General features: G+C 43.0%; 1 protein-coding gene across 1 annotated transcript in view; it reads left to right on the top strand.

Moving 5' to 3' along the window:
* The first annotated feature begins 18,540 nt into the window (after positions 1-18,540).
* Positions 18,541-23,168, top strand: part of DOK6 (docking protein 6) — a 412,894-nt gene continuing 408,266 nt past the window's right edge. The window contains exon 1 of the mRNA XM_027525620.1: positions 18,541-18,728. Within this exon, the coding sequence (XP_027381421.1) occupies positions 18,663-18,728 (66 nt within the window). The 5' untranslated portion in view covers positions 18,541-18,662. The remainder of the gene's footprint in view (positions 18,729-23,168) is intronic.

The raw sequence follows: 23,168 nt of genomic DNA, 5'->3' as shown, positions 1-23,168 counted from the left end.
TCTGCAATCCATGGGGTCACAAAGAGTCAGACACAACTAAAGTGACTTAGCACCCATACACGCATGTATACATATAACTGATTCACTTTACTGTACAGCAGAGACTAACACAACATTGTAATGTGACTATACCCCCAAAAAATTAGTTAAAAAAATTGGGAAAAATTACAAAATAAGGAAAGACTTTGTTACATAAATAAATGAATTCTCCTATTATGAAGACAGTGAAAGTGGCTCAGTCATGTCTGACTCTTTGCAACCCCATGGATTATACAGTCCATGAGTTTCTCCAGGCCAGAGTGCTGGAGTGGGTAGCCATTCCCTTCTCCAGGGGAATCTCCCCAACTCAGGGATTGAACCCAGGTCTCCCGCATTGCAGGTGGATTCTTTACCAGCTGAACCACAAGTGAAGCCCCCTATTACGAAGAGTTTTTAGTAAATGTGTAGATATTGAATTTTACCAAATAGATTTTCACATTTTAATGAAATGTCTATGTGCCTATTCTATTTTACTGAGATTTTCCTCTTAACCCATTCTTAAACTTCTTAGAGGAAAGAAGTAAGTTCAACATCTTAATTTTATAACTTCATTTTAATTTCACTGTTAGAATATTCATTGAAAATTTTATGTTCCTATCTTGCTAGCTGGTATTATGTGCAAGTAACACAAGTCATCTTAAACTAGGAAGACCTTGACTGGTGACTACTGGGGACACACAGAATGGTCAGAAGGATGAAATTGGACTTGTAGGACAGGAGCCAAAGGAGCTCTAATGGAGAGACAGCCAGTCACAGCCAGGTACACAAGAGAAATGAGCTTGTTCTGAGGCCAAGACACAAGATTCCCAGAGAGAATGCCTCATGGCCCAGATGCAGCCTGTGCTTGTCCTTCCAGGATCCAGAACCCTGGCAGATTGGTCTGGGAACCTTGATGTTCCTTGAGAGGTGGGAAGGATCCCCTGGTGGGAAGATCCCTTCTATCAAAACTGTCCACAATGAGGAATCTCCCCAAGGGACAGTGTCACCAGTCAAACCCATGAACAATGCTCGGGAGATAAAAATAGAATCTGGTAATAAAGTCTAGCCTTGTTTTCCTTTGTGCTTAGTCAGGTTTCACTGGCTCCAAGAATGGGGCAAGCAGAGGACTCACACCCGGCCTTTCAGACCTGGAGCAAAATGGAGCAAAATGGCGCCCGACACCTCAGCTGCCGGCGGTGGGCAGAAGCGCTTCACAGGACGTCCGGTCAGCTCAAGATGGCGGCTGCCAGTGCAGAGACACTGCACCCAGCACACTCATCTGGACGTGAACTGTACCAGTCCCGTGAGAACTGTTGAGACTCACCACAAAGTAGCCCCGCCCACCACCTGTTCCAGAGAGCACGTGTTCTGGAGCTTGGGCTCCATTTTGATCAGAGAGTATACCTTTCCTTGGCTTCTGCACCAAACTTGATCTCCAACTGACATAAGCTAAAAGGACCCATGTTGGAAGGTCAACGACAACACTAGAGCTGATTGGGGCAGATTGCAGACAGAATGCCCAATCTCACCATGAGTTTCACTTGAATTATTTTTCTTACCATTATTTTCCATATTGGATGAATGTTCTAATAGCTATGTAAAATTAATCTGAACACTTTTTTAGTTATTTTCTCTAGCACACTATGCAATATATGAATAACCTGTTCTTTAATGTACCAAGAAATGATCAGGTCTTAGGTATTTATTGGTTTCAGCAAACAATGACTGGAATTTAATTTTAAGTTTTTCGGTGTCATCCATGATGGTTAGTTTATTGCTTCAGGAGGTTAGTCGCTCAGTCGTGTCTGACTCTTTGTGACCCCACGGACTGTAGCCTGCCAGGTTCCTCTGTCCATGGAATTCTCCAGGCAGGAATACTGGAGTGCATGGCCATTCCCTTCTCCAGCATACCTTCCCAAACCAGGGATTGAACCTGGATCTCCTGCATTGCAGGAAGCTTTTTTACCACTGAGCCACCAGGGAAGCCCTTATTCCTTCATATCGTACTTAAAAAGATGAGGGCTTGAACTAGGTTGGTCTCTTTTTAAAATTTAATTTTATATTCAACTTATTTAAACAAAAACAACAAAAAATTTCATCCATTTCTCCCATCCTTCACCCGGGGCAACTACCTATCCATTCTCCATATCTATGAATGTACTGTTTTGTTTTTCTTTCTGAGAATCCACATGTAAGTGAAAACATACAGGGTTTGTCTTTCTACATCTGACTTATTTCACTTAGCATAGTACCTGGAGGCCCAACTGTGTCACTGCACATGGCTAGATTTCACTACTTTTAATGACTGAATAATACTCATATTTATATGTGTATATCTCACAATTTCTGTATTCATTCATCTACTAACAGACATTTAGGTTGTTTCCATATCTCATCTATTGTAAATAAAGCTGCTGGAACATGGGGGTGCCTTTATCTTTTCCAGTTAATGTTTTTATTTTCTTCAGATAAATACTCAGAAATGGTAGAAGAGGGCAGCAAAGGATGAGATGGTTGGATAGTATCACCAACTCAATGGACAATAATTTGAGCAAACTCCAGGAGATAGTGAAGGATGGGGAAACCTGGCATGTTGCAGTCCATAGGGTCACAGAATTGGACACAACTTAGCAACTGAACAACAACAACAATGGAAGTTCTAGGTTTAATATTTTGAGGAACCTCCATACTGTTTTCATAATGGCTTTACCAATTTACATTCCTATCAACTGTGCATAAGGGTTCCCTTTTCTCTGTATTCTTGCCAACATTTGTTATTTCTTGTTTGTTTGTTTGTTTGTTTGTTTTTTTCATAGTAGCCATTCTAACAGGCATGAGGTGATGTCTCATTATGGTCATGTCTGTGTAATATTCACAGACATAGGCTTTGTGCTTAGGACAATGCCCAGAGTATAATTCTGTTTTAATTAATAGCTTAATTAATTTGTTGAACTGTGAATGAATCTGCTGTCTCAGATGGTAAAGAATCTGCCTGCAATGCAGGAGACCTGGGTTCAGTCCCTGGGTCAGGAAGATCCCCTGGAGAAGGGAATAGCTACCCACTTCAGTATTCTGGCCTGGAGTATTCCATAGAATGAAGAACCTGGCAAGCTATAGTCCATGGGGTGGCAGAGTTGGACATGACTAAGCGACTAACACTATTAAAACTGTTAACCTTAAAAACAGTTTTGATTCTATCTTTAAGGATGTGTTTCCATTCATTAAATTGTTCAGCATAACTTTATATGTAACACTATTTTCTTTACATTTAAAAATCATTACATATTTTGTTCTTTCATTTTCAATTGTATTTATAATTACCTTCTTTGATGATTAGATCAGTATTTTCAGAAATACTAATGAGTCACTCCCGGACTCATCAATATTACTATTACTATTAGCTATTTTTTAATTTGCATGTACTTATAACTAGCATAACAATCCTTCTATTTTATTTCACTGAAAATATATTGTTGTTAAATAGTTTCTTTATTTCTATTCTTGGAAAATTACAGCAGTAAAAATTGCAAGTTCCTAATCCAGACAGATAAAATATATAGAAACTGTATTTGTAGCAGTTTACTTTAACCCCTCTGCACTTGATTTTTTTAAATCTTTAGAGTGATAAATACCTTTCAGGGTATCTGTAAGGATTAATGAAGGCTTACTTACAAAGTACACTCAATACATTCCATTCAATTTATCCTTTATTTTTAATAATGATATAATTTACTACCATGAATTTATATCTTGGTAAACTTTGAGTATATGGCCCATAGTATTTTCTTATCATGTACCTTTACTACATATTTTAATTAATCTACTGTACTTTAACTACTTCTTTGACCAAAATACACTTCGAACTGAGTAGTTGTTTAAAAAAAAAAAGTTGTGGTTGGAATTTGACTAGTGCTTTACAATTAACATACAGCTATTACTACAAATTGTAAAATGTTATTTATTTCCGTCTGCCTTTTACAGGTCCATTGAAATTTGATAGTTTCTTTTCATATAGTGCTGTTATACATTTTTTAAATTGAGACATTTAACATTACCTAGAAAATAGTCACATTTGAATAACAAACATCTCATGAATATATTATGGGCTTATAAGATATAATAAAGTATGACATATAGTTAGTGAAACTTTCCAAATTTTCACTTTCAAAGCCATCATTTCTTGGTGTTAATCTTTATGTCTTTTAAAAACAATTCTCCGTTTTGTGGTTCCTTGCCATCTATTTTATCTTCTATCTTTGTTGTGTAGGCTACTTTTAATCTTTCATTTTCAGAGAACTGCTATGATAAAGACATAAATTAATCTTCAGTTCAGTTCAGTTCAGTCACTCAGTCGTGTCCAACTCTTTGCGACCCCATGAATCGCAGCACGCCAGGCCTCCCTGTCCATCACCAACTCCCAGAGTTCACTCAGACTCACGTCCATCGAGTCAGTAATGCCATCCAGCCATCTCATCCTCTGTCGTCCCCTTCTCCTCCTGCCCCCAATCCCTCCCAGCATCAGAGTCTTTTCCAATGAGTCAACTCTTCGCATGAGGTGGCCAAAGTACTGGAGTTTCAGCTTTAGCATCATTCCTTCCAAAGAAATCCCAGGGCTGATCTCCTTCAGAATGGACTGGTTGGATCTCCTTGCAGTCCAAGGGACTCTCAAGAGTCTTCTCCAACACCACAATTCAAAAGCATCAATTCTTCGGTGCTCAGCCTTCTTCACAGTCCAACTCTCACATCCATACATGACCACAGGAAAAACCATAGCCTTGACTAGATGAACCTTTGTTGGCAAAGTAATGTCTCTGCTTTTGAATATGCTATCTAGGTTCGTCATAACTTTTCTTCCAAGGAGTAAGCGTCTTTTAACTCCATGGCTACAGTCACCATCTGCAGTGATTGTGAAGCCCAAAAAAATGAAGTCTGACACTGTTTCCACTGTTTCCACATCTATTTCCCATGAAGTAATGGGACTGGATGCCATGATCTTCATTTTCTGAATGTTGAGCTTTAGGCCAACTTTTTCACTCTCCACTTTCACTTTCATCAAGAGGCTTTTTAGTTCCTCCTCACTTTCTGCCATAAGGATGGTGTCATCTGCATATCTGAGGTTATTGATATTTCTCCCGGCAATTAATCTTAAGGAGACCTAATATTCAAATAGTACTGAAGTGAACTCAAGTAAGCAGAAAGCTTTGCATTTGTTCTTTTCTTAATTATCTGCCATGAATCTGATGAGTATTCAGCCGCTCAGTCATGTCTAACTTTTTGCACCCTCATGGAGTGTAGACTGCCAGGCTCCTCTGTCCATGAGATTTCCCAGGCAATAATACTGGAGTAGGTTGCCATTTCCTCCTCCAGGGGATCTTCCTGACCCCGGCATCAAACCCCGCCTCCTGTGTCTCCTGCATTGGCAGGCAGATTCTTTACCAATGAGCCACCTGGGGAGTGGGATCTGATATTACAGCATAAATGCAAAATATTTTTAAGTGATCAGATAGTTCTACAGACATTTTCCAGTGATCCTGTTTTTCTTGCTTTGCCTGAATTAAATGACATTATGCACCTGATATTTACAACTGTGTTCTGGTTGGAACTTGCTCCAATGGATATTTGAAATTCAGGGAATAGAAGATAAACTCTGACACCTTTTCTGACTCCCTTGAGTTGTATGAATTGCCGTGGTAATGAGAAGGGATTGAAGAAGGAAGACACTGATGAATCACTGGGGTTTGTGAAACTTGGTGAGAAATTGCCTCTCTGAGTCACAACTGACCCAGAGCCTTGCCTGGTCCCCATGGTCTATAAAATCTCCTATGACTCACTAAGCCAGAGAGCCATCATTCAGCCTTAGTATATGCTGGTGTATCCTCAGAGGAACAGAACAATTCCTCCCATTGTCTTTTTCCTATTCACTTTTTTTTTAAATTTTATTTTATTTTTAAACTTTACATAATTGTATTAGTTTTGCCAAATATCAAAATGAATCCTCCACAGGTATACATGTGTTCCCCATCCTGAACCCTCCTCCCTCCTCCCTCCCCATACCATCCCTCTGGGTCGTCCCAGAGCACTAGCCCCAAGCATCCAGTATCGTGCATCGAACCTGGACTGGCAACTCGTTTCTTACATGATATTTTACATGTTTCAATGTCATTCTCCCAAATCTTCCCACCCTCTCCCTCTCCCACAGAGTCCATAAGACTGTTCTATACTGCTCCTTAAGAATAAACTTCTTGTCACTGATCTGAGTTTCTTTTCTGATGATTCTGACTTGTTCTTTCAGAGGAAGGTTTAAGCTTCCATCTTTTATGTACATTCTTAATTTATCCAGCTCTATTTCTATACAACATGCTGTCTCTTTATTTAGAATCAATATTCTCTTTATTTTAAAAATGTGTGGAAAGTACCCTCTATGAGTCGCTTTTGCATACTTTAATTCAGTAACTGCTTCTGTTTATTTAAATGGTTCTCTATATACCTCACTGCTGGGGTTCCGAACCTCCAGGATCTAATAATGCCTGATGTTCTGAGGTGAAGCTGATGTAATAATGACAGAAATAAAGTGCACAATAAATGTAATATTCTTGAACCATCCTGAAACCACCCTCCCCCTACCCCAGTCCACAGAAAAATTGTCTTCCACAATACTGGTCCTGGTGCCAAAAAGGTTGGGGTAGGCTGCCACGCTGGATATGCTGAATTTTTTTCACACCATGAACAAGCAAATACCTGTGATATTTATCTAAGTCTGCTTTAGAGAGTTAAGTGCAGTCTTTGTTGAAGTAAATGTTTTTTTTCCTTTAACTTCTAAATATTTTTCAAATGATTTGTAGTAAATGGAGTTATAGATAATGCAATTTGTACTTATGCTTTAAAGTTATGCTGCTTTCATCTGTCGTTTGATCATCAAACCGATTATATGAAACATTTTGTTTGCATTGGATACCCACTTTAATTTTACTAAAGAAACTTTAGATCATTGTTGTCGTTCAGTCACTAAGTCATCTGTGACTCTTTGCAACCCCATGGACTGCAGCACACCAGGCTTTCCTGTCCTTCACTTTCTCCCCGAGTTTGCTCAAACTCATGTCCATTGAGTCAGTGATGCCATTTAACCATCTCATTCTCTGTTGCCCCCTTCTCCTCCTGCCCTCAATGTATATATATATTTGGACTGGTCATTAGTTTGAAATAAATAAGCTATTTTTTCTAAAACAAGTTTAATTGTCTCTTCAAGTTGAAAAATAATGAAGGACAGTTGTGATACATTTAGATGACATTGATTATCTGTGATTCAAGATATAACGTCCCTAGAAATACAGAAAGGCTAAACCCTTATAACAAAACAATTATTTAAGACAGAAGAGGACAGTTGATATTCATTTTTATATAAACTATGTGATGGGCACTGTACCAGGGACATCATATTACCTAATGTTAACAGACATCTCTAAATCATTGATATTCACCTTGGTTAATTGCCAAAAAACTGAGGCTCATAGAAGTTATAATTTGTCTTGCTCTGATGCTCTTGCTATTTCTCCAACAAATAAGGTTTCAGAGATGAAATGTGAGTGGCAAAGATTAATGATGTTTTTGAAAAACAGAGAAGCTGAACATCATATGTAAGACTAGCATCAAAGATTTGTTAAGAAACTAGTAGAGATGGGAATGTTGAGTGTTTATCTTGAACTAGACAGATTTGCAAAGATAGTATCTCTCTAGTCCTAGTGGGCAGTCAACCTTGGGGTTGTGGAACTCCAATATAGGAGCATCCCACCTATTATTCCTGTTCATGTTTTTCTTTTATAAGGGATTGTGTTGAGGGGAAAAAAAAATCCTATTTTAAGGCAAGATAAGAAAAATTTAAACATAAAATTTTTCTCTAGCTATTTGGGCCTCTTCCCTCCTCTCTAAGGGTGCAGCTGCAGGATGCTTTCACCAGACCTCCCCAGTGGCAGAACATGTGCTCAACCATAAGGATCATGTTCTTGTTTTGACCCCAACCATGTAACTCCTTAGAAGATAACATTCCTTTCTGAATTCTGTAAGGGGTAAGGATAACTCACTGCTCATCCTTTATGTGCAGGCATCTTCAGTGAACTTTCCCTTAAAGACAGAGTTTGGTGCAAAAATGATTGGTCAGACCACCTGGGGAAATATTCATCCATACCCAGTGGACGTTTTTAACTTAGATTATTCTTCTTGTTCAGTCCCTAAGTGTGTCCGACTTTTTTCGACCCCACAGACTGAAGTACAACCGGATCCTTTGTCTTCCATTATCCCCTGGAGTTTGCTCAAATTCATGTCCATTGAGTCTATGGTGCTATTTAACCATCTCATCATCTGCCATCCCTTTCTCCTTTTGTCTTCAATCTTTCTCAGCATCAAGGTCTTTTCCACTGAGTCAGCTCTTTGCATCAGGTGGCTAAAGAATTGGAACTTCCGCTTCAGCATCAGTCCTTCCAAGGACTATTCAGGGTTGATTTCCTTTAGGATTGCCTGGTTTGATCTCATTGTGCAAGAGACTCACAGGAGTCTTCTCCAGCACCACAGTCACCTACGAACTTATTAACATTATTAGCTATATTACTTACATTCTGATATTTTACAAGATTATTGTTTCTCAAATTATCAAATGTGTGACTAAACCTCTCGTAAAAATAATGATGATTAGGTAACTTAAACAATTGATCAAATATGTAGTTCTACAAGATCAATGATTCTCACAGTATAATTCTAGATATGGGAAAAAAGCATTAATCCTTGAAAAAAATTGATACCAGATAAATTCTGAAATTGAGAAATAAAGAAACAGTAGGGCAAGCTTTCACTTAATTTGGAGTAACCCTCAAATAACTAAACATAAGACTTTTAAAATATGGCTGACTCTAGGAATAGGACTACGACTACATATAGCTGGAATATAGTTATTGAATTCATGAAATCTTTTGGCCTATTTTTTTTTTTATTCTTCCAATTTTATTTTATTTTTAAACTTTACATAATTGTATTAGTTTTGCCAAATATCAAAATGAATCTGCCACAGGTATACATGTGTGGCCTATTTTTTAAGCTATATGTTAAAGGTAAGCAAAAACTAAAATGAATGGAAAGTGAAAGCGAAGTCGCTCAGTTGTGTCCTACTCTTTGTGATCCCATGGACTGTAGCCTATCAGGCTCCTCCATCCATGGGGTTTTCCAGGCAAGAGTGCTGGAGTGGATTGCCATTTCCTTCTCCAGGGGATCTTCCTGACCTAGGAATCGAACCTGGGTCTCCCGCATTGCAGGCAGATGCTTTAACTTCTAAGCCACCAGGGAAGCTCCAAAATGAATGGAACTTATTACTAAAAACAACAGATAATTAATCAGAAAAGAATATATAGACCTATATCTTGTTCCGTTCAGTTCAGTTGCTTAGTCGTGTCTGACTCTTTGCAACTCCATGGACTGCAGCATGCCAGGCTTCCCTGTCCATCACCTACCCCAGAGCTTGCTCAAACTCATATCCATCAAGTCGGTGATGCCATCCAACCATCTCATCCTCTGTCATCCCCTTCTCCTCCCGCCTTCAATCTTTCCCAGCATCAGGGTCTTTTCAAATGAGTCAGTTCTTTGCATCAGGTAGCCAAAGTATTGGAGTTTCAGCTTCAGCATCAGTCCTTCCAATGAATATTCAGGACCGATTTCCTTTAGGATTGACTGCTTTGATCTCCTTGCAGTCCAAGAGACTCTCAAGAGTCTTCAACACCACAGTTCAAAAGCATCAATTATGATGTTTAATGTTACATCTTGTAAACATAATCAAAAGAAAGGAACTCAAACTATTAGAAAGAAGAAATGGACTAGAAATGCAAATATCAAAGATACTTTTTTCAGCTGTATATATAACACAATATATTAATTTAAAATCATGAAGATATTTGTGATATTGCATCATATAAATCGGGCTTCCCTGGTGGCTCAGCAGTAAAGAATATATCTGCCAATGCAGGAGACCAGGGTTCAATCCCTGAGCTGGGAAAATCTCCTGCAGGAGGAAATGGCAACCTACTCCAGTATTCTTGTCTGAGAAATGCCATGGATAGCGGAGCCTGGCAGGCTACAGTCCATGGGGTCACAAAAGAGCTGGACACGATTTATTGACTAAACAACAACAACAAAATGTGTAAGTGGAGTAAGTGACCTGGGCCTCAGTCCTTAGTCCTCTTTGAAAGGCAAAGCCTATTGGGAATAGAATAAAAATAAACCAGGAGAGGAATTCTAACAGTATGAACATGAAAAAGTTCAAATATTAGAAAAGAAGGAGACCCAGTAGGACTGATACTGTGACTTAAGAAATGTATATTTGGTCTTCTACTTGGTTCTAGTGCAGAGATTCTAAAACCCTTGGAAATTCCTAAGAGGTCAAGAGGTCATAGTTTCTTTAGTGATGTCAATGAGGGGACTTTGGAATCCCCAGAAGTCACCTAAGGTTGGAGGCTGGTTGTTGGGAGAACCAATCCTGTGATTGGAGTTTCGGATTTTCAGCCTCACCCTCTTGACCTCCCAGGGACCAGAGAGAGGGGCTGGAGGTTGAGTCAATTAAAGTTTATGATTTAATTACTCATGCTTATGTAATGTGAGTGTGTGCGTGCTCTGTTACTCAGTCATGTCCAACTCTTTTCTAGCCCATGGACTGTGGCCCACCAGGCTCCTCTGTCCATGGGATTATCCTGGCAGGAATACTGGAGTGGGTTACCATTTCCTCCTCCAGGGGATCTTCTGGACCCAGGGATCAAACCCATGTCTCCTCTAGCTCCTGCATTGGCAGGCAGTTCTTTACCACTAGCGCCACCTGGGAAGCTCACCTATGCAAAAAGAGCCTCGATTAAAACTCCAAATGATGAGATTTGGAGAGCCTCCAGGTTGGTGAACACATGGAGGTGGTGGGAGAGCAATGTGAACTCAGAGAGGCCATGGAATAAACCAATAACCTAGTAAGTAAAATGTTTCTCTGAGCTCTGTGAGCCACTTTAGCAAATGAATCAAACTCAAACCAGAGAAGGGGCGGGGTGGTGGGGGGCTTGGAAACCTCTGATGTCTATGCAGTCAGTCAGAGGTAGAGGTAACTGCTTAGACTTGTGACTAGAGCCTGGAGGTGGGCGGAGGGAAGGAAGGGGTGCAGTCTGGTAAAAGTCAGATTTCTTAACCCTCAGAATATCGATGCCATCTCTGGGTAGACCGTGTCAGAAGTGAGTTAGATAGCAGGACACCCACCTGGTGTCCTGAGTATTTCAACCAGGCGTGGAGCCCTCCCCTCCCCATGCCCAGCTTCACAGGGGAACAGGTACCAGAACCAGTTTAGTAAGTCAATCACAGAATGTGTTAAGATGAATGCATTGAGAAGCCACATCCTTGGAACACTTTATGATACAAGGGAAGAAGGCCAGCTTAACTCAGCTTTCCCCCTGATAAACAAAACATCCTAAAGTCAAGGGAAAACCAGATTCATTAAAACATTATTCATAAAATAATATGAAAAGCTGTGGTGTATTTTATATTTCTAGTATTTCAAGTTTTTACATGGATTCGTACTACTTTCAGAGGGCACCACGGAAGAAGAGGACTGCTCATTTGCCCCTTAAAGATGGGGAGAGATCCCTGAGAGAATGAGATAAGATGCCTGTGTTGTTTTGATAACCTAATCTGGAAAGTGACATCTCATCACTCCTGCCCTACCGTGTTTGCTTGGCTTCATCCAACAAGTCCAGCCCACACTGAAGGAGAGGCTATTACAAGGAAGTGGGGATCTCTGTGACCCCTTTTCGAAGCTGCCAACTACAATCTGCCCTTTGGATCCCAGGGATTCATGTCCCTCGAATACAAAATATGTTTACATTTCCTGCTGCTGCTGCTGCTAAGTTGCTTCAGTCGTGTCCAACTTTGTGCAACCCCAGAGATGGCAGCCCACCAGGCTCCCCCGTCCCTGGGATTCTCCAGGCAAGAACACTGGAGTGGGTTGCCATTTCCTTCTCCAATGCATGAAAGTGAAAACTGAAAGTGAAGTCGCTCAGTCATGTCCAACTCTTTGCAACCCCATGGACTGCAGCCTACCAGGCTCCTCTGTCCATGGGATTTTCCAGGCAAGAATACTGGAGTGGGGTGCCATTGCCTTCTCCTAAGACCCCTCAGATTCTCATCTCTTTAGAATATGAGCTCAAAGTACCAAATCTTGTCATATAAAACAGGTGCTGTTGTCAGTGTGGGTCTTCAAGTGTGGTACCTCAGGCAGTTTCTCAAATGTGGATTTCAAACTGTAGACTTTTGAATCTAAAAACACAAAGAATCTGCCTCCCACAGTTCCAACATGTAATGGTGGAAAAAGTAAAGTACAACTACTATACATATTCCTGCTCAAAAAGAGGCAGAAAAATGCATGCAGAATCGTGGCTGCTAACAATTCTGAAATCCAAATGAGAAAATGATGGAAGCTCCTAGATTAGTCCTGAAGTTCAAGGAAGCAGTTCAGTTCAGTTCAGTCCCTCAGTCGTGTCCGACTCTTTGCAACCCCATGAATCACAGCACGCCAGGCCTCCCTGTCCATCACCAACACCTGGAGTTCACTCAAACTCATGTCCATCGAGTTGGTAATGCCATCCAACCATCTCATCCTCTGTTGTCCCCTTCTCCTCCTGCCCCCAATCCCTCCCAGCATCAGTCTTTTCCAGTGAGTCAACTCTTCACATCAGGTGGCCAAAGTATTGGAGTTCCAGCTTCAGCATCAGTCCTTCCAGTGAATATTCAGGACTGATCTCCTTTAGGATGGACTGGTTGGATCTCCTTGCAGTCCAAGGGTCTCTCAAGAGTCTTCTCCAACACCACAGTTCAAAAGCATCAATTCTTCTGCACTCAGCTTTCTTCACAGTCCAACTCTCACATCCATACATGACCACAGGAAAAACCATAGCCTTGACTAGACGGACCTTTGTTGGCAAAGTAATGTCTCTGCTTTTTAATATGCTGTCTAGGTTGGTCTTAACTTTCCTTCCAAGGAGTAAGCATCTTTTAATTTCATGGCTGCAATCACCATCTGCTAATACTTCTCCAGAATTCTTGACTCTTCTTTCTAGACACTTAATTCCTGCCTCTGAGTAATCAATCATATTTACTTTTTCATGAAAGGTAGCTTTTTGTTTTGTGTTCTGAGTCCAAGTGCCTCTCATTCTGTATTATCTTTGTCTGTTACTGTTCCTGCATATATAGCTCTTTTAAGAGCTTTGTGGGTTTCTTGTGAATCTTTTTATTGGATCTCATCCAGGACACTGCCAAAAAATTTGGTTTAAAGATACAGCCAAGGAAGTGATTAAAATCATTAATTTTCTGAAATCTAAAAAGATACATATTTTACAGTCATATCCTTGGCTGTATCTTTAGAGAAAATTTTCACAGTAGTGCCCAAGATTAGATCTTTGTTCAAAAGCCCTTTCTTAATTTTGGCACTATTTTGGCTTGGAAAGGCTGAGACCATTAAAAAACATCAGTTCTTGGCTCCTTTTTCATTAATGGTCCTTTCTTCAATTTATCTCTCTCCTCTCTCATTTTACTAAATAGGAAGAAGAAAGAGGCTGCTCCACCAATACTTTGCCTGGAAATCTTATCTTGATGACACAGTTTATGAGGTATATTTTCCTAGTTTCCACATAGTTGCAAAAAAGGTATATTGCTAAGTTTCCTTCCACTACCTAACCAGAAAGATCCGTCCTCTTATTTCCAATTATTTTCCTTACTTTATTGTAAGATCTCACTCACAGTGTCTTTAGCCTCCAAAATTTTGCAAACAGTGTGTGCAAGTTACTTAAAGCTTTCACCAATACCCTCCTCAAGATCAGTGATGGATTTCAAAACCATTCCCCAATTATACAGTTTTGGTTTAAGGCAGCACCCTATTTCCAGGTAACAAAATCTGTTTTATTTATCCATTTATGCATACCAATAATAACTTACCCCCTGAATTAGCAGATGGAGACAAGCATTTGTTATCTTACTACTTCTGTTATTTAGAAACAGCTAGTAGCAATGGCAACCCACTCCAGTATTCTTGCCTGGAAAATCCCATGGATGGAGGAGCCTGTTAGGCTGCAGTCCATGGGGTTGCAAAGAGCCGGACACGACTGAGCGACTTCACTTTCACTTTCAGTAGCAACTTAGGTGGCTGATTGTCTTTGGGTCTTTCTCCAATTGTCAGCCTGGGTGGTGTCTTTAAAGGCTTCACTGAGGGAGAATCCACCTGTGAGGTAGGTCACCTTGGCTGTTGGAAAGCCTGGGAAGGTCGACCTCCAGGTTTATTGACACAGGCCTCTTCATAGGATTGCTTTACATTGTGGCAGCTGGTTTCCCCAAGGGCGAGCCTCCAACCAAGATCACCCAAGAGAGAAGCCACAGTCTTTTACAACTTAATCTAGGAAGGATCACTTCTGCCATTCCATCCACTAGAAGTTAATCCAAATATCCAGCCCAGACTCAGATGGTGGATTACATGGACCCATCAGGCCAAGAGATGGGGATCTTGAGGTCCCGGTTTAGAGGATGCATACTATAGTGATAAAAGTGTGAACAGTATGCAATTTTTGGTAACTAATAATAGAAATAGGAGCACACATGTGTCTTATATAGCCAAAAATAACAATGGAAGGATAAACCCCAAACTAATAAAAATGGCTTCCTAAAAAGAGAAGTAGAAAACAGAAGGAAGGGACAGAAATGAGAGCTATTATCTCTCAATGCACCTTGTTTGGTAGGTTTGAATTTGGAAATTTGTAAATATTTCACATAAGAAAAGAAGCAATCCTTAAATATCGAATCTGTCAACATTCATTTGAACTGGAAATATTTGTACAACCTGAGAATTTTTCTCTTTTAAGATTTATTCCTAAAAGAAAAGTGTTTCATTTCTCAATAACTGAAAAGCATAGAATCAGTAGCAAAAAGAACAAGCTGGTAACCAGATTATGGGAAATGAACTTCATTTCCCATTAAAAGGAACAAAGGTTCCTAGAAGACATAATGGATTCCAGGTCCTGAGTTGGAAATGTGCAAGATGAGCCTGAGATATCTTGTGATTGATCACAGCAAAGCTATTAAGGTTCATGGGAAACTGACAGAAACACAAAAAGCCTTCACTGAAGCAGCTTCTTTTGGTCAAGGATGGAGGAATTCAAACAGCGAAAAGAATTTGCACTGTGTTGGGTTGACATATCACATACACAAAACACCATCTTTGATGGTATTCTAAAAGGAGCAGAGTTTCCTTCTGTGTTTGTTATAACCTAGTCAATATTTCTGGAAAAAAAAAAAGGTTGATAAAGGTTAAAAATAAAGCATCGTCCCTGCCTTTCTTACAAGGAATCTATTTCAGGGCAATCCTGTAGTTTGCAAAGGAAAGTTTTGTAAGAAAAGAATTCATAAATGCAGGAATGAAATCAAATCAGAAAATCACAGCGTTGCAATCTGTAAGAATATATCTAAACTGTGATCATCAGAGGCTGCAAAGCCATTAACTGGAAGTTTGAAGGAGAATTTTGTAATATATGGATCAGGCTGACAAGACTTGATTTCTCCAATAAATGGGAGCATCAGACATTTTGTTACCCTTGATGTGATTCAGTAGGATACATACAACACCTCATAAATTATTCTTGAAAATAAAAAGAAGAATGTACTCAAATGTCTAAGTCACATTAATAGTTTGAGACTTAGGTGACTAAAATAAATGATGCCATGAGAATACAAGCAACCAATCCATATCTGGAAAAATTTACATGACAAATTTATACAGCATAGCCTAGTGTTTTCAGGAGGCAAACAAACAGTATAAAAAGAGGGGGAGGAAATTTTGTTGTAGACACACACTCACATATACATACACACACAAATTACTATACCAGTTATCTAAGAATCAAAAGTAAATACAGGAAAATAGTTAAATCATATTAGGGCATTATAGAGACCTACATCGGAGAAGGCAATGGCACCCCACTCCAGTACTCTTGCCTGGAAACTCCCATGGACAGAGGAGCCTGGTAGGTTGCAGTCCATGGGGCCTCGAAGAGTCGGACACGACAGAGCGACTTCACTTTCACTTTTCACTTTCATGCATCGGAGAAGGAAATGGCAACCCACTCCAGTGTTCTTGCCTGGAGAATCCCAGGGACAGCAGAGCCTGGTGGGCTACCATCTATGGGGTCACACAGAGTCGGACACGACTGAAGCGACTTAGCAGCAGCAGTAGCAGAGACCTACATAAGCGTATGAACAAAGGCATCATCTTTCCATAATCTTTAAAAGCCAGAACCTTTATCTTATCCTTGAGTATGCCCTAAGATTGTTGCTGAGACAAAATTAATCCCTGACTTCAAACAGCTTACAATCGATTTGTGGAAACCAATTACTATATAAATGATGGTGGAAGTTAGTGGTCAGGGAAATTATTGTGGACACAAAACCTGTCTTGAAATTGTGCCTCTGAAACTGAACATCTCCGAGCTTCAGTTTCCTCATCTGAATGGCAAGTCTCCTTGTGTTGCAAAGAGGACTGAATGTATTTAAAGTATCTGCAAATCTAAAACAGTCTTCAGATAATGGAAACCAATAATAGCCATGTATATGAAAACAGGAGCAAATGGGACTTCCCAGGCGGCACTAGTGGTAAAGCAGCTACCTGTCAATGCGGAAGACCTAAGAGATGTGGGTTCAATCCCTGGATTGGGAAGATCCCCTGGAGAAGGAAATGGCAACTCATTCCAGTATGCTTACCTGGAGAATCCCATGGACAGAGGAGCACAGTTCATGGGGTCACAAAGAGTCCAACACAGCTGAAGATATTTAGCTCCTGAGGACTACGCACATGCTCCAGGTGTTTGGAAAAGGGGAATCACATGGAGTCAATAGGGAGTTTATGCAAGTTTTCTGGAAAGGTCAGAATTTGAGCTCATTCTAGAGTGACAGCCTAAGAAATACTGCCATGTGATTGGATATATGAGACCTGCCTAGCACCTGGTCCTCTGCATCATTCAAACAGGTCTTCAAACTGTGCTGGCTACATAGATGAGCAGATACGAATAGTGTGCTGTTTAGATAAGTTAGAGTTTCCACCGGGTTATAACGGTTTTAGATGGAGACGCTTGCTAATGTCTGGACAAAAATCACCCTTGGGGCATCCATTTAGTAGGGTGAAGGGCATGTTACTTTATCCTGCAAATTTTAGTATTTTTCTCCCCTCAATCAAGTAGTTTCCTTTCTCTCTTACTATTATGTTCCCAATAGAGCTAAGAAAATTTATCTGAGAGCTTGGAAAAATACTGCTCACCCAAATAAGCAGAAGGAAACACGATCTTTTGAAGCTATATTCAATATTGACTATAATTGAGTCACTTAGAAAATTTTCAATCTTGACACATTTTTTCCTTACTTAGAAACATCCTTACCTACGAAGGTATTAAATATCCTTTCCTCTAGCACAAATCCTTATATTGCCTTCAGCCAACATTTGATACTCCGTCGTTTTCCCTCCAATCTTATCAAACAGAATTTTTAGCTTAAGATTTCTTTTACAACAGAGAACAGCCGACTTGAATGTCTTGTGTTCCTACATTAAGGGGACAAAGTTCTTCGTTGCTTTGTTGAGTGGAACGTTTCAATGAATCATTTGCATCCACTGGGAGCAGCTGTGGTCTCCATTTCCTCTAGAAGACCGGGAGCCACGAGCCGCTTTTAGCCACAGTTCAGGAAAACGCGGGCACACATCACTCCAGCCCAGGGCTAGCGCCTCTTCGGGAGAGGACGTCGGCGGCCGGCGCCTCGCCTGATCTCTCCAGTCTCCCCAGCAGCCGAGGGACTAGACACATGCGCACGATCGGTCTCTTTGTGTGCATCGGGAAGAGCTCGATTTTACACTTCCTAACGGGGCGCAGACCGGGCACGCGAGTGTGTGCGGCAGGAATCAAATCGCACTGTAAACACGGCCCTCGAAATAAACAATTGTTTCGCCCTCACTTCCTTGGCCTATCTTCCCGGGGAGCATAGCCCCCCCACCCCACCTCCGCCCTGGGGTCCCCGGGGTGCGGTCCGGGTCGTGGAGAGCCAGAGCCCGGGGAAGAACCCCGCGCCCGGGGAGAGCGCAGCGGGCCCTGGCTGCCGGGGTGGGAGCTGGGCGCGGGGCGGCGGGAGGAGAGCGGCGCCCGAGCCGCGAGTGATGGAGCGCGTCTGGCGAGCGTCTCCGGGCTCCGCCGCCGCGCGGGCCGCGGGGAGGGAGGCGCGCGGGCGAGTCGGCCCGCCCCCCCGGCCCGCCCCTCCCCGGCGCGGGTGCGCTCCGGCCGGCGCCGCGCCGCCGAGGGAGCCGCCGGCCCGAGGGTGCTGGCCGGGGGCGGCGGCGGCGGCGGCGGCGCGCGGCGGGGGCGGAGGTGAGGACCGGGACGCGGAGGGCGCGCGCGGCTCGCAGCGCCGGGCCGCCTTCGCTCCCCGCCCGCGGTCGCCCCGCCACCCCGCCCGCGTCCCCGGCGGCGGGAGCTCGGGGGCGGCCGGCTGCATGCGAGACCTGCGCGGACCCCGCGGCGGACGGCGGCGGTCTCGACCCGGGGAAGCCGAGCGCGCCGACCATGGCCTCCAACTTTAACGACATAGTCAAGCAGGGCTACGTGAAAATCCGCAGCAGGAAGCTGGGGGTGAGTCGCCCGCGCGGCTTTCTCGTCCCCGGCGCCCGTTTGGCGCGGCTGGCGGTGGGGGGCGGGGAGAGGTGACCCACGCGGGGACGGAGGCGGACAGGGACCCGGCTCCCCCGCGCACGGCCCGCTTGTTGCTCGGCCGGGCTGGGGGCCCGCACCTGCCCCGGGGGCGGGGGGGCGCGGGGGGTGGGGGGCTCGGAGATGGGGCGAGGGCGCCGGGAGCGCCCGGATCCGCATCCTCCCGTGCGCGGCGCTGGTTCAGACCCAGACTGAGAAGTCGCCTAGGCGAAAGGATGATCAATTCCGAGATGGATGCGCCCCGGAGTGGGGGTTACATTCAGAGCATCCACAGGGCTCTGATCTCGGGAAGTGTGCGCCTTCGGGGTACAGTCGCTCGGTGTGCAGGGCGTGGACACACTCTCCTCTGAGTGTGTATCCAGAATCGTCACCGCTTCCCAGTCCCCGCTGCCCCAGCCCATTTCCAATTTCTCTTTCGATGCCCGGCTAGCGCCCCGCGGCTCTGCGGGGCGAGCCGGCGAGTTTTGCGGTTGCCGGCGGGCAGGCTTCCCGGCTCGGGGTGCACCGGGACAGGTGGACCTGCGCCCGGGTATGCGCGCCAGGGGTGTGCTCACGGTCGCTGACCCCGGAGCCGCGGCGGCCGAAAAGTTTGTGGAGACCTGCTCACGGTCTTTTGAAAGATGCTCTGCCCGATTTGAGAGAGAGACAGTGTAGACCCTTGAGGGTTGTAAAAACTTCACTAGTGACCGGAGGAGGAGGTAAGAGGAATGCGTAGACGGTGGTAGAGGACCCGGGATGTGGACTGGAGGGAGCCGGAGAGGGGGGGTCACCTGGGCGGAGCACTGCCCCGACTGGGCGGACGTGGGGGTGTGGGTGCGGAGCGGCAGGTCGGAGAGCCGGGCGGGGGGGCCTCCTCGGGGGGGCGCGACGTGGAGTTGAGTCCTGACACCCACCGGGCCGGGCCGGTCCAGGGTGCGAGGGACGCTCCATGTGCGGAGGCCAGGATGCCGGTTTTCCCGATTCCCTGGATGTCTCTCCGCCTCACTCTTCTCCGAGTTCCAGTTCAGCGGAGCTCCGGGATGCTGGGGCTACGCGGCCTTGACCGAGAACATTCCCTGCTTTCTCTGCTGAAGAGATGAGCACTCTTAACTTGGAGAGGGAGGAAAGGAGAGAGACTTCGTTTATTTTCTCATTAAAAGGGAAGGAAGGAGGGGAAGAAAAGGAAAAGAAAAAGAAAAAAAGAGAAGATAAATGCTAGATATTTAATATATCGTTGGAAAACTAAGGAAGGGCAGAGTCCCTAAAAGAAGGATCGCCGGAACCGAGGAACCGCTGCGTGGCCAGTGGGTGAGCGCAGGTGCCGGGGGCCGGAGGATGGGGCCGGGCTGACTTGCCTGTGGGTGCTGCCCCTGCTGGCTTCACTTTCGAGATGCGGACGGTACCCCCAAGGACACACGGGACCCCTTCTCGAGCCCCAGCAGATCTGTCCAAGTGGGGAGCATAGAGCTGGGTGACGACCCTCCCCCACCCCCAGCCTGGCGCCCCACCTTGGGGGAGAGGCTCGGCCAGGTTTCGGGGCTCCTCTGGGTAAAGGAACGCGTTCTTTCCCAGAGAGGGAAGGAAGAACCCCCAGGAAAAGCTGCGCGCGGCCGGGACACGGTGCTTCCATCTGTGGCGCCCAGAGCCATCAGCCGAGCTAGAGCGTGGGGGTGGGCCGGACGAGAAGGGTTTCAGGAACTTGACCTTTGACGCCCTTTGGTCTCCCACAGGGTGCCTGCTCAGCACTCTAGCTCCTCTCCTTGAAATTTCCATTGTGTCTGACACCTCACAGGCTATAAGCTGATGGGTGATTTCAGCCCCTCGGGGAGACGGGCATCTGGTTGCACAGTTACCCTGTATGTGAAAATCAGAATAAGGAGCAGAACGCTGAGAAATCACCTTTTTGCGCACTTGGCCTTGGAATCTGTAGGATTCCTCCCCCGTCAGACCTTTCCAGGATTTCCTACAATTAAAACCGAATTTGCTACTTAATTATAAGATAGGATCCAGGAGAAGGGTATTGAAGGCTTCTTGGGTAACTGACATTTGTAGCCTTTGAAATGTCCTCTTGGTTCAGCAGACACAGTTTCCCCCCTAAAGATGGGTGCCAATGTTCATTTCCTTTCCAAAGCATCTGTTTCCACACTCACTGTGTAGAACCATGCCTGTGTAAACGACCCAGAAAACAGTAAAAGCATGTTTATGTTCGGAGGACCTCCTTTTGTGTTCCATTTCTGCTTGAGAAATATGAATTTCACAGGTTGGTGTTGAAACAGTTTTGCTTGGTTTTAATAGTAAATCAAAATATTAAGCTACATTAGCCTTGATTGTTTTGGAAAATATTATTTACTTAAACTTTAGAAACTTTTCTATTCAGAATATGGCAATATTCAAAAGAGGGAGTTCAAATGACACAACTTCACACATGTGATACGGTAAAGCTTAGTAAGTTTTAAATGGGTCCATTAAGATAGTTAATTGTGCACCTTAAAAATGAAAACGTATAATCATACCCCAAAATCAGAGATATAGGAATTATCTAAGCATTCGTTTTCATAGTTAATAATATATATTCCTAATTTTATGGACTCAGAACTATGAACTTTTGTAAGCAAAATATTTTTAACTCAGCAGATACATAATAGTTCTTTTATGGGTTAAGTTTCAAAATAGAAATCTAATTAAATATGCACAGATATTTGATTTACTATGGGTAGAAGGCATGCTTTCAGGAAACAAGTTTTATAGTATTCTAAGGGGAGGGAGAAGGGCTAGGTATGAGTCCAATCATATCAGAGATAAAAAGGATGACATGAAAATATATTTTGAGATAAAATGTTTAATATGCCCTTTACTCCTCACAAGTTAGTGCTTATCGTTACGCTGAATGAGGGCAGAAAAGCACTTCTGCCCTCTACCCTGTGGGGCAACTGTTCCAGAGGTGCTTCCAGGTCAGTGTTTGAAAGGGCCCCTGCCATGTGTCTTTTAACAGAAACTAGTGCTACCTGTTGTGGATAATTCTTCAGCCAAATAGTTGGAGGAAGTGGTAAATGTTAAACACTTTTTTTGCTTGCTTTGAAATTTGTCTTCACTCAATCAGTTTTTCTTCCATTTAGGAAAATAATTTTGAGGAAAAAAATAGAATCATTTTCCTGAATTTTACTTTTGCCCTTTAAAAATATGCTTGTTAAATCATTGTATCTTTAAAGGTGTTCAATTATTAAAAATACAATGACATGACTCATAAAGAATCATTTCTTTAAATTCTGTATTATTTTTCCTTGTAATACATATGAAATAATATATTTTCTCTGTGATATATTTTCGTTTTGCAGGATTTAAAAGCCTTTACAGTAGTTTAGTTCTTCTCACCATTTTATCTGTTGCATGATTAATGTTATAATTCACAGGATACCATGGTGGTGAGTGTTTTCTTGTTAAAGAAAACAGTACTTAAAAACTCTAATAAAAAAAATAAAATGTTATAATTCACAGGATACCATGGTGGCGAGTGTTTTCTTATTAAAGAAAACAGTACTTAAAAACTCTAATAAAAATAAAGCAAATGCATGTTGGTCAGTATTGTTTATTTCTTAGCCTTGATTATCTGTTTTTCTTCTGACCTCTAACGGGTTAAGTTTAATCAACAAGGCATATATTACAAAATACCCAAGCTATTCTTGGTTTGCAGATAGAACACAATCACTGAAACTTAGTCACTTTATACTTAGCTTATTGACTCTAAAAATGTAGCAGCAGTAAATGCAGCATAGTGGAATGACATCACATCATTACCATCACTGTCATCAGTGCACAAGTTCCAGACTGCAAATAGGCTACCGTGATTCTGAAACTTGACTGTCTCTAGGCTCTCATGTCGTTCTCAAGGAATTTTATTCAAATACTTCAACGTGCGTATTCACAGGCAGGTGTTCACAGATAGTATTTTATGCAGCTTTTTTCTAGTTCTTAGTAGTCAGGTGAGAGGTTGGCTTGGTATGTGTGGGTATTGAAGGGGTGTCTCAGGATGGGGTGGTATTACACATTCAACAAATGGTTAAATAATTATGCAGCATCCACTGTTTGTCAGCTTGTGTACACTGGGTGTGTGTGTATGAATATTCCAGAGTCAGGTTGTATTAAGTCAAGGTTATTATTACCCGTAAGTGGGGCTTCCCAGGTGGTGCTAGTGCTGAAGAACCCACCTGCCAATGCAGGAGACGTAGAGTGACGCAGGTTTGATCCCTGGGTGGGGAAGATTCCCTTGAGGAGGGCATGCCAACTCACTCCAGTATTCTTGCCTGGAGAATCCCGTGGATAGAGGAGCATGGTAGACTACAGTTCATAGGGTTGCAGAGAGTTGAACACGACTGAAGTGACTTA

Source organism: Bos indicus x Bos taurus, chromosome 24 (genome assembly GCF_003369695.1).
Source record: "Bos indicus x Bos taurus breed Angus x Brahman F1 hybrid chromosome 24, Bos_hybrid_MaternalHap_v2.0, whole genome shotgun sequence".
Classification (NCBI taxonomy): Eukaryota; Metazoa; Chordata; class Mammalia; order Artiodactyla; family Bovidae; genus Bos; species Bos indicus x Bos taurus.
Note: the sequence above shows the minus strand (reverse complement) of the source record. Positions and strands in the feature narration are given on the sequence as shown.